The sequence below is a fragment of the Notechis scutatus genome, chromosome 4, assembly GCF_049901735.1.
Source record: "Notechis scutatus isolate UNSWTSFEM ecotype Mainland chromosome 4, rNotScu1.2, whole genome shotgun sequence".
NCBI lineage: Eukaryota > Metazoa > Chordata > Lepidosauria > Squamata > Elapidae > Notechis > Notechis scutatus.
Window position 1 is genome coordinate 41,352,220 of NC_142012.1, and position 12,759 is coordinate 41,364,978.

Genomic DNA, 12,759 nt, shown 5'->3' on the forward strand with positions numbered 1-12,759 from the left:
AGTTTCAATGTGTCTAACAAAAAAAATGTATATAATTTTGTATTAACATACTTTGATTTAACCCTCATGAGTGTTCTATAAATATTAATTTTTAAACAGACCTGGTCTCAAGTGCGTAAACATGAGGTTTTAAGAGAAGAATTGCGACAAAGAAGAAAACAACTAGAAGCCTTAATGGCTGAGCTTCAGAGAAGACAAAATTTAGCAGATGCTTCACCTACTGCGCCTGGATCTGTTAAAAGTAATGAATCAGAGACTCAGTGTACTCCCCAACAAAGCAGAACAGAAAAGTAAGATTATATTCATTTGTTGTGAAAAATTTGCTGTAGAGTATTTTTCCCCAAAAGGGTTAGGATCCATTTAGATAGTTAAAATTACAGCATTAACTGAGGAGAAGTGAATCCTTTTCTCTACAATTTATTCTAATCGCTAACAAGGCTGGGATATTGTTGCTTCCTCTTTGTGCTCTGTTTCATGAGCCCTGTAGTTAAAATGGTTGCCTAGCAGGTAGCTACAGTAGCAGTTATATAAAAATGTTTATTTTTACTTATTAAATTTTTATACTACCCATATTTCCTATAAGGTGACTCTATTTTTGTCTTTTCATGAAAGTTTCTAGGATTCAAATGTCTCCAAACTTTCATCCTCTCAATCAAGTTTTAATTATTATTTTGATTGGCCAGAATACTACTAGTCAGGTTTATAGCTTGGTATAAACATATGAGCAGCAACTGTTGCCTTACGTTATAATTCACTTTTTTAAAAAAAATCATTTGTTCTTTTATAGATACTTATTAGCCCTTTAAATTAAGCCAGGTCATGAAACACATTCCACAATAATACATAACAGAATTTTGAAAGTCAGAAAGCATTTTCTCTCCCTTCATACTCAGCATAGTTAAGGCAGAGCTAAACTGATTTTATTTCTAATGGAATCCTCCTGTCATAGACTCAGATCATGGTTTACTAATTGTTTTTGAACAATTTCTCCAAGATCAATTTTGTAGTTCTCTGCATTAACAGAAAATAAATCCACCAAAAGGGAGTATATCAGTAAAATGTATATTTATCCTTTAGATACTATTTGGGATTCATAGAATTCTTGAAAAGTAAAACATGAAGTTAAAACAGTGAATATGGTATGAATATACCGTGAATATGGTATGCATTTGGGAAATACTATATATTGATTTTGATACGAAGTTATGTTTTAGCTCTTTTTTCCCCCCCAAAATTTTTTATTTCAATCTGCATATGCACAACAATACATTAATAGTGTGGCATCAATATATCATACATTTTAATATAGGCAAAATTAATAATATCAACCATATCTCTCAATGCATATATTTCACATTAATTCATAATCCTTCAATGCTTATTTTCAACCTTTCAAAACTCTCCAAATGCCTACCACTATATCAGTTAAACATACCTAGTAATTCCATTATTCAATTTTCTCCCTGCTTTTTAATTTTTTTAAATAAAAAATTCTCATTTGACAAGCAGTGTGGTTCCAGGTTTCACATCTCAATACAAACATGACCATAGTTAACCTGTTCATTATATTTGTTTAGTTTCATATTGCATCATCCTTATTGTTAAATATTAAGCTTATCCAATTCCAACTCATGTTATATTAATACATTCTCATATCTTATTTCACAGTGTTATCTAAAATTCTCATCTCATTTCTATTGTCATTTCTCATATTACTTTTTTCTGTCACATTTGTCATTATATCAATCCTTATCGGTAAATATAATTGTCCCCTCTGGTTAATAATTCGAACTAACCACCTTCATTCTACCTTAATATCAATCTCCCTATCTAGTATTTAACACAAATATGTGTATTTTTCTCAGATTTCGCATTATATTTTATCAAACACCTTATGAATTATCTATACGTTACAAAATACTATTTTCAATATATTCTTATACATCACAACATATTACCTTGCGGAATCTCCTTCGTTATCCGTTTTTTTTTTTAACACATTATCTCTCTCTGGACAATGTACTTTCTTTTCATCCTTGTTTGTTTCCTATTCCTCTTTGTTTTCTGGTCCTTTCTCTTAATTCCCTTAATTCCCATTCTTATTCCCCTCCATTTCTCATTCCAGTTATTAAACTTTTCTCTCCCCCTCTTTTGATTTTTCTTTTGCCCTTCTTTTTTCTGCTTTTTCCCTTTCCCTTTATCCATTTTCTGAACCATTCTCCCTTTTATCATCCCATCAGACCACAATTTTTTAATTCTAATCCCTTTCCCCCCCTGCTTAAATAATTGTTTGTTTTGTCCTTCAATGTTGGCTTCTTCTTTATAGAACTCCTCCCCCTCTGGTTTATTTTGTTCTTGTGTATGCTGAGTCACCATTTCTAATTTCTGTAGTACATAATTGCATATTTCAAGTTTAATTTTTATTATGTCCCTTATATCTTGCAAATCCAATCTTGACTCTTGTAAGTCCAATTTTATATCAACAAATAGTTTCTCCATTATATCGTCTCCTTTTTTACTTTTCTTTCCTCTTCCTTAATAGTTAAAATCCTCCTCTTTAATAGATATATTCAATCCCAGAGTCCAGTATATTATTTCAGCCAATATCTTTTGAATTTATTTTCAACAATCCATACTCTTGAGTCTTTGTTTGGATGGTTCTATAACAATAATAAAGTTTCTTTTATTTTCTTTTAAGTTCCAAAATCCAAACTCTTGAGAAGACCAGGCATTTTTAAAAACGTACTGAAGTTTTCGGCGTTCTTGAGTCTTTTTACCTTTACCTTTCTTTATTGAATATAATACTTTTATTAAGTTCGCTAATTTCAATCATTAGCTATTATTTCTTTTTTTTTCCAGCACACTCAATTTCAGCATTTAATTATGCTTTTTAAGTGCCCATAATTCAATAGTTATCCAGTTTAATTTCTAAACCTTTGTTGTGTTAAAGTATTTTCCTTTAAATTTTCTCCTCCAAATTAATCCAATCCAAGTTTTATAAGATCAAGTTTCTTTCTCATTTTCTCTGGCTGCTGCTTCCACACACTTCCCTCCAAGATAGCCCTTTATTTCAATACCGGGGTACCTCAAAAGCCCTGGTTCACACTCAGCTCGCTACTTCTCTGCTCCAGCACAAAGCTTAATTTCCCGGAGTGTTCTTTGTCTTTGTGATGGTCATTTTAGGACCACCGCTGCAGCTTGCCTTTGGGAGGGATTTTCCTGTCAGGGAGGGGTGTTGCGACTCCCCTTGACCCACCAGGCGATTACCCCCTTCTTCACCAGAGTGAAGGGTGGTTCTGGTCCCGATAGGGACCCTCCAGCAAGTGAGTTCGGGCGAAACGGCGCACGATCATGGATTTAGCTCCAATAAGGAACAAACCGGAAGTCAAGTTATGTTTTAGCTCTGTATGACTTAATTTCACTTTTATTATACTTTAGCATAACTTTTAAAATTCCTAATGCTAGGACAATGGCAACATGGGGCGGATCTACACAGTGTGCACTTGATGAAGATGAAGGTGATGAAGTATACCTTTCTGAAGGGCTGGCTCAAGCAGAAGAGGAAGAGGAAGAACAAGATTGTAGTTCCAATGAAATGCTCACGTGTTCCAATAATGTAGATCAAATCTCATATTGTGCAAAAGAAGTTAAAGAGAGGTTAGTTGAATGACTGTTCTTCATCCCAATCCACTTCACAGGTTGTTGTGCACAAATAGGAGGCAGGAGCATTAGGTATGCATGCTGCCTGGGGTCTATAACAACTTTCTGTGGTAATGAAACATCTTCAGGAAAACAACCAACTCAGAGCACACCAAGGACCTCAGTATTTCCTTTATCAGTTTATCATTCAGCTATTCAGTTTTTCCAGCTACTAAAACCCAGTAACTTCTAAGAATAAAATAAATGTACTTTGGGATGTTTCAGTTCAGTTTGCACAAGTTCAGTTTGCACAAGATATTTACCAATATATATATCCAAAGATAAGCAATTCCTCCCCTAAGAAAGAAAAGGAGTACTGGTTATACACATGTGATGAAGATACCACACTTGTAAAACAGTATGAAAGAGGAAATGTGTTATTCTCCAAATGAGGTCTCTGAATTTTTAAATCTGTTGCATTTTTATTTGATGAATTGATTATACCAGGAGATTATTTTCTAGAATAATAATGCCTTTTTGTAACATTCTTAGCTGGAAGAATCCTCGTCCTCTTTCAGCAGATGGAAACTACCGTCCTCTAGCTAAAGCAAGGCAGCAACAGAACATCAGCATGCGACGGCAGGAAAATCATCGCTGGATGTCTGAACTTTCTTATGTGGAGGAGAAAGAACAATGGCAAGAGCAAATTAACCAATTAAAGAAGCATCTTGAATTCAGTGTCAGTGTTTGTCAGACTTTAATGCAGGACCAACAGGTATATTGTAAAAATATTTTTAAAAGAGCTTTCTACAGTATGGATAAAAAAAAAAAAAATCCAGATTGTGAATTTGGCTTATTTTGACAGAGAGTCCTAAAATGTTTCAGTGTAAATCCAATCTATTCCTGCTCATCTATATGAAAGTTTTTTTTTTCCTTGTCTTTCTCCACAAGATCTTAAAATAGGAATCTGTAAATGAGTATTGTAGCAAATAGCACTTGTCTCCCTTTGGAGAGCTATTATGTGGTATTTTATTTTATCCATTTTAAAACACCTTTCTGAAAATTATGCCAAAAGATTTTGCAAAATTATGCCAAAAGATTTTTGGGATGGTTAGGATTTCAGTAATATACCTTAAATAATTTATGAACTGTTTGGATTTTTCTTGCTCAGTTTTAATCAGGAGCTAGAATTGATTAAGATTTAATAAACTGAAAGCAAATCCAGACATTATGGAGCTCTGAGCAATAGGATTAATTGAGAGATTTTCTGCCAGACTTCATGTAGTGTGGGAGAACTTTTGGATTAAGATTCTGCTCCTGGAAAAATAATTATGATAGCGGCCGATATATATCAGACCTACTGCATTCTTTAAAAAAGTCTTTAAAAATACTCTACATTTTTCTTTGCAGATGCTCTCTTGTTTACTGCAGACCTTGCTTACTGGCCCTTATAGTGTGATGCCTGGTAATGTTGCTTCACCACAAGTACACCTTATAATGCATCAATTAAATCAGTGCTATGCACAGCTGACCTGGCAACAAAATAATGTTCAAAGGTATCCACTTTAACTTTACACCCTTTCAGAAATAGCAGCTAACACAAATATGTGCATTTAGTTATTTTTGAGGAACCTAAGAAAATTCTTGACTCATTAAATTTCTGTATGTGAAAACTACTGAAAAAGAAAGTACAAAAATTTTGGGAACAGTGCAAAAATATACTTTACTGAGGTGCATTCTAGCAATAGTAATAGTAGTAACTAATTTTGAAATGCAATAGAATAGAAACTCAATTGAGCCAAGCTGGATACTAGGCAATATCCACCTTTCTGAATTCAAAACAACCTAAATTTCGAGAAACTCCGTTTCCTCCTATATCCAAGATCCAGATAAAATCCTGATCCAATACGCCAATCTGTCTTGGAAATTGTTAACAGATGAACTTCCTTCTAGAAACTAGAAACTAACTAGTAATACGTTCAAATTTGATTCTATTCATGTTACCAGTAAGTTACTGAAGACAGCAATGCGCCAGGGCCAGGAATGCCCTGCCATAAAAGACCGTGTTAAAATGTTAAAAATTAAGCATGATTAAAAGAAACTGATAACCTAACAAAAGCTTCCTGAACTACTAAAATATGGTCAGATCTGAAGTTTTTAGCAAAAGGAAGAAATTCACTTTTTTTCTGGAATATTGTATCAATTTATTGAACGAACTTAAAGTTCAATTCTATGTTCCTGTTACAGCTTCAGTTTAAGAAAAGTTTTATGTTTACTAATTCTTACCAGGGTCTTCTGACTAAGCAAATTACTGATACTCTAGCCCAGCAGTCGCCAACCGGTGGACCGCGGCCCACGGGTGGGCTATGAGAAAGTTTTGGTGGGCCACAGAGAAATCTCACCCCCAGAGCACCCCCACAAAGCAATTAATCCAGGCTGCGCAGAAACACAAGGCTGTGCCGCCTACATGGCCCGCAAGAACCTTCCCTGCCCACTCACTCCTTACCCGGTAAACTTGCCTGCTAAATTGCTATTTTTCCATTTTCCGACCATCATCTGTTCTGCTGTGCTGGGAGATTTAGATTAGCTAGGAAGCAGGAAATGGTTGGATTTCTTGCTTTCTAGCTAGTCTTTAGATCTTTGGCTCAGCACAGGCGACCCTCCCTTAGAAGGTTTGCTTGCAAGCAAATTCAGTGTAGACTCATGGCAAACAAATTTGAGAGACTGAGCTAGCCGATGGCAGATAGATCACTGAATGATTCTGTGAGCAACTCAATCTGCCTGCTTTGCCTGATTTTGGGTAAAAGTTGCTCTTTTTTATAAAAAAATTCAATATTTATATAAATATTTATAATATTTACATACAAGCCATGCCAAGCCAGTCACATGACCACCAAGCCACACCCACAAATTAGGCCACGCCCACAGAACTGGATAGTGGTCCCTGGGATCTAAAATTATGAGTTTGGTGGTCCCTGAGGTCCAAAAGGTTGGCGACCCCTGCTCTAGCCTTTGTAACTTTCCTCCCTGGCTTCCAGTATCAGTATCAGAAATTAAATTCATTCAATCTCTGAAATCTAATAAGATGCCTGGAGAAGATTTTCTACTTCCGGAAGTCTTTAAGACACACATTAATTGGTTGATCCATTTTTAGCAGGACTGTTCTTCTACATAAAGTCATCCCAATCAGTGGGAATTATAGTTCCCATATATAAAAAGGGACACAAGGGTGACCCCAAAATTATAGACTGATAAGCCTTATTGAAATTGTAACTAAAATGCATGCAAAATATCTTTTGAGTAAAATAGAAGACGGGGAATGGAACGATATTTCTTAGTGGAGGAAACAAGCTGGATTTAGATCAGAGTGCCCATAATAGACAATTATTTCATTTTGCACCATCTCATAACAAAACAACTAATAGCAAGAAACTGTTTACCACCTTTATAGATCTCTCTGCACCTTTTGATTTTATAAAGAGAAACATTTTGTAGAAGAAATTTGCCAACTTCGACATGGAATCCACACTCTAATTCGTGGTTAAGGCTCTACTCAAACACCCATTTGAAAGTTTGTAGTGGGTGGGTGGTGGTGGTTCTCTAAGCATACCTAGCCTAATTATGTTAGACAGGTTTATATTTTAGCCCCAATGATTTTCACTCTATGTCTCTGATATTCTAGAATTCCTGTACTTTTCAGGCACTTATATGCTGAAAATCCATGATAAATTTATTAATATCCTTTTATATAATGACATTGTTTCTAATGACACAGTAATAAGTAGGCCCTTGAAGACTATTGTGAAAGTTAAATACCTTCCATGTTCTTAATTTTTTAAACATCAATAAAACCAAATTTAAAGTGATGGTATTTAGCAAAAAGCATGAAATATGACTGTCAGATAAATGGAGAATTTTGTGAATGTGAATTTTTACTATTTGGGAATAGTAAATAGGGAATTGCCTACATAGGTTTGTGGATAAATCATTTTAAAAGAAGCTTGGTAAAGGTGCTAAAAAGATTATATAATTATTTAATTATAATTGCCCAGATACTTTGACCCCTATTTTGAAAATATTCAGGGAAAAAATAGTCCTAAATGTGAGGCTTTACAACAGCTATCTCGCTTGAAGAAGTCAACTATATAGGCATAGATGTTTAACATCCCTACTTGAAAGATAGCCTGCTGGGATCTGAGTTGTAGATTGTCCTATTTCCTTCTGAGCTGTAATGTATATATTATGATCAGAACTGTTTTATAATTAAGGAGGTTGAGATAAGAACCCTTTATTAAACAGATGAGATATCCTTTATCTAAACGCTGATTTCCTTCTATTTACTATATTTACTACATATATACTTTATTACTGTATTTTCTTTCATCTATAATTAGACCTTGTATTATTATTTTTTTTGGTAAGATTGTAATCAATTAATAAACTACTATTACAGTACTGTGGTACTGTACATTTGAAAATATTAAGCACTTCTGGGACTAGAGCAAAAATGAAATAATTACAATAGCCTTATTTAGTTTTTAAAAGATATACATATAGAGGTTAAGGCACATATTAAATACAAACATATTGGTGGTATTCTTTCTTATAGCTATTTATGGCAAACTGGTATTTGTTATTTGCTTTGCTTTTGCTTACTAGTGTTTGCCAACAGGTTTGCACAATTCTGACCAAGTTCAATAATAACATGTAATTTAATTACTTTCCCTAAAATGAATATTTTGCCCCAAACTTATATTGCTCTCTGTTGATAAATAATTACTTAACAGGTTGAAGCAAATGTTAAATAATCTCATGCGTCAACAAGAAAAGCAGCAGGCCAGAACACCCGAAGAGGAGAAAGACAACAAAGCACCACCACATCCATCACCAACTGTGTTTTGTCCCTTTAGTTTCCCTTCCCAAGCAATGAACTTATTCAATATGCCTGGATTTACAAATTTCTCTTCTTTCCCACCAGGTAGGCATTTTCAGAATTTTGGAGTAGCAATGATACTGATTTTCTTGTTGCAAACAAATGGCCAGAAAGCACTGCCTAGTTGCATATCATTCTTTCTTCAAAGCAAATTCTTGGCTCTTAAGTATCTTCTAACGAATGAAATATGTTCATGTTGTATAGAATTGCCTCTTTAATAGCAAAATAAAGTATATGACATCTTAGATTGCAGTTTTAATTTATTGCTTCCATCTAAATATTTTTCTTCAGTACTATTAAGATTAAAAAATAATGCACTGTTATTCAAAAGCATTAATATTTGCAAAGATTAAGAACAAGATAGCACATGTTTGCATGCCTTACAGTAATCAAGAATTAAGAGAAATTGTTAAAAACTAAAAGGAATTTAAATGATGATATTTGTTTAATAATGTTTATTTGAATAATTCAGTTTTCTAAAGCTGTTTTTCTTTTGATTCACATGTTAGCAAATTTTATATAAGAGAATAAAGGATTAAGACTGAACTTTCCTACTGCACCCTAGAATCAACTACAAGTGAAATACGTTCCCTGCAGCATTTGTTCATCTGTAAGAGAACATTCTCAGTTGAACATAAAGCTTATTTACAGCCAGAGAAAGTAGCACTTAATCTACAGATTGATTTTGCTATTTGCTCCTCAATATATATATATTTTCTTCACAATTGATTTCAAGTTTATTTTTTCCCTTGTAAATGTATAAATTTTAAGAGAAATCTCATATACGGGGATTCAAATCACTCTTATAGCCAGGCAACATAGCTTGGTTATAAATGGAATAATTTCATCTGAACTATTGTGAGTATCCTGAAGAAAAATAGCAACATAATTTGAAAACCCAATAATATCTTAGCGTTTATTTACTTTACTTCTATTCTGGTGATAAAAATACTTGAATTATGTATTTAATCTATTTCTGATCTCATTTATTTTTATAGGCATCAATCTAGGCCAGATGTTCCCATCTGGGGACTTTTCACATAATTGTAATGCTCAAAACAGTGAATATCGGCCAACCTTAAACCATAACAGTACTGGAAAAGCTGACTATATGGCATTTCCAAAGCCATTTGAAAGTAATTCTACCTCTGGAGCAGAGAACCAAAGGTATCTGAAACCTAATATGACGTATCTGCTTCTAGTGCTTGGCGAGCAGCATTGCATTATAATTCACACTTGATATTCTGCTTGTGAAAAGAAAGTATTTGGGTATTCTTTTCTTTTAAAAACTCAGTGAGGTTAATAATGAAAGAGGTACTTATAAGTGATATATTTAAGATGCAGTATTTGTTGAAATTAAGAATTTCCTTTACTCAAACTGAGTATCAGTTTGATTCCATTTGGGTTCAGCAGCAATTGATCTAATAGGGTGATTCACATTTTCTTTTATTTTTAAAATAAAGAAGGATAGGGTAATCTTCCTTGGTAGAAAACACCGAGCACTGAAAGCTTGATTTCCATTATGATAGAGGTTGATAATAAAGTTGAAATTTTATTTATTTGTTTACCTGCTTTTATTACTTTTACAAATAACTAAAGGCGGTGAACATATCCAAGACACTTTCCTCCTATTTTCCCTGTGATATTGTGTTGGGCTGAGAGAGAGTGGCTGCCCCAAAGTTCACCCAGCTGGTTAATGCATAAAGACAAAAGTTAGAGCATTGTTGGTTTTAATTCCAAACTGTATTTGAAAAAATAAATTATAGAATAATTTTAGTTTTGGTTTCTCTTGCTACAAGTACCATATTATTCTAAATATCAATTTAACTGTTAGACAATAGCAAGTTTTTGAAAATATCAGTGATTCAAATAGAACAATGTGGGGGCAGGAACCTATTATCTTTTACCATACCTTTGTATTGTTTGAAGACACATTCAACCTCTTTTTGGGAACCCAGTATGTGTATTTCCAAGGTTATGTGGTGAAGGCTGTTAACATTGATTATATTGAATGCTGAACCATTGTAAAGAAGGCTGCTGTTAGAGATTTATGCAAAGTAGCAATGGAAAATTATGCTAAATTATGTGTTCACTTTTCTTATTAACTTTTCTTGGAAAACGTTTGGCTTTACTACTATGACTGAACGTTTCTGCTTTGTTAAGAACTCAGAGACAGCCTGAAGAAGAGATGGAAAATAGGTCACCTTGGTTAAATGAGTACCAGGAAGGAAGAAAAGAGAAACAGCCATTTCTCAGGACTGGATTTGCAGTCCCAGTGCAAAATGCAGCATGTAGCAATCACAAAAATCAACCTGACATGAGTAGACGAAGGGAATTTGATGAAGAATCTCTGGAAAGCTTTAGTAGCATGCCTGATCCGGTGGATCCAACTACTGTGACAAAAACATTTAAGCCTAGGAAAGCATCTGCACAGGCCAGCCTGGCTTCAAAAGACAAAACACCAAAGTCCAAGAATAAGAGGAGGAGTAGTTCCCAGTTTAAAAAACGACCTAGAGCTAATGGTATGACAACTGTATATATAAAAGTTGGGTTTGTTTTGTGCTTGGGTTGCTTTCTATATTAGCACTTTTTTCTTTTTTGCCCTCTTAACTCTATTATATAATCTAGAATATATATTTTACATCTGTTTGCAAAATATTATGCTTGCCCAAGTTTTGTTTCATTTTGGAGATGTCAGTGAAGAGAGATAATTGCTCATTTGCCAAAGCTATTTATCTGTGACAATGTATTTGTTTCTTCATGAAATTTGATGCCATTATGTTTCAGTATATGTTTCACATGGTCATTGCCCAAGGTTTATAGAGATTTTGATTATTTACCCACAAGTCATTACTTTTTGCTTTATGACATTGTTCCAGTTTAAGAGGTAGACATTGGCTGTTATTGGAAGTAGTCACAAAGAAAAGAACCAGATATTAGGCCAATAGTTTAAAATCATTTTCCTACAATAATATTGAGATTTTTGTGGCCAGCTAATTTGAGGAGTGACCATCAAGGATTTATGGAATTAGTGAACAAATTAAATGCAGAGTGGTCTATGATGATAAAAACTAGGATTATACTTTTCAATATTGAAGGCTAATCTTTTTTTGCTGCTTAATGCTAATAAATAACATTTCTGCTATATTATTCAAAATAATATTCTTATCATATAAATTATATTTATTAATATACTTTGTGATATTAAAACATAATATAAAGATAATGGGACAAGCCCACATGAATGAATGCCTTCTCACGCACTGTACATTTCCATTGTAAAAATTTTATAGCTAATGCTTATAGATTTCTTTTTTAGTGCTTAACGTTCAGAAATAGTACTGTCTTGTAACATGTGGTTTAATTAGTTGGTATGGTTTCTGGTATTTGACTCAACATTTATTTAAATTGATTAAATTGTTTAAATTGATTGATTTAATTTATTCAGACTCTATTAAGCTATTTTGCTTAATAGATTGACATGATTGACATTTTAAAATGTTACAGCTTTGTAGAATTAGAATAAGTTGTAACACTAAAATCTATTTAAAGGTTTTGAAAGTGCCAGTGTTTCTAGTACATGTGAGCCTTACAAGAGCAACAATGGTCGACCTTCAACTCGGAAAGAAGAACTTGTTCAAGCAAAAGTGTTCAGCAAAAGGAATCGGGAACAATTGGAGAAAATAATTAAATATAGTAGGTCATCAGAAATGTCTTCAGGTACTTATTTCAAAATATTTAAATGATATACTTCTGAAATAAATGGATCCATATGTTCTTCATGTCTGCATAAAAGGAATTGAGTTTTAAAACTTTTGTTACATAATACAAATACTGCTAACTGTTTAGCAGAATAGTCACAGAACATAGTACAGAGTACCTAAGATAAAAAAAATACTGTTGTGAAAATATGGATGGAATTATTTATTCCAGTACTAAATTCATTTCTGTTAAAATCCTTTTTAAGTATAACAAATGGATTCAAATAACCATATTTAAAATTAAAACTAAAATAATTTGTAAATGGGTTATAGCAATAGCACTTAGACTTATATACCGCCTTATAGTGCTTTACAGCCCTCTCTAAGCGGTTTACAGAGTCAGCATATTGCCCCCAACAATCTGAGTCCTCGTTTTACCCACCTCGGAAGGATGAGTCAACCTTGAGCCTGGGGGGATTCAATCTG

The 12,759-nt window shown here is 33.5% G+C and overlaps 1 protein-coding gene across 35 annotated transcripts in view; it reads left to right on the top strand.

Annotated features, from left to right (window-relative positions):
* PCM1 (pericentriolar material 1) overlaps positions 1-12,759 on the top strand; it is a 50,986-nt gene that overhangs the window by 19,232 nt on the left and 18,995 nt on the right. For all 35 annotated transcript variants that reach the window (XM_087963248.1, XM_087963247.1, XM_087963224.1 and 32 more), the window contains 8 exons: positions 100-290; positions 3,466-3,657; positions 4,192-4,414; positions 5,050-5,195; positions 8,427-8,617; positions 9,571-9,739; positions 10,736-11,094; positions 12,125-12,292. In XM_087963248.1, the coding sequence (XP_087819374.1) occupies positions 100-290; positions 3,466-3,657; positions 4,192-4,414; positions 5,050-5,195; positions 8,427-8,617; positions 9,571-9,739; positions 10,736-11,094; positions 12,125-12,292 (1,639 nt within the window). The remainder of the gene's footprint in view (positions 1-99; positions 291-3,465; positions 3,658-4,191; positions 4,415-5,049; positions 5,196-8,426; positions 8,618-9,570; positions 9,740-10,735; positions 11,095-12,124; positions 12,293-12,759) is intronic.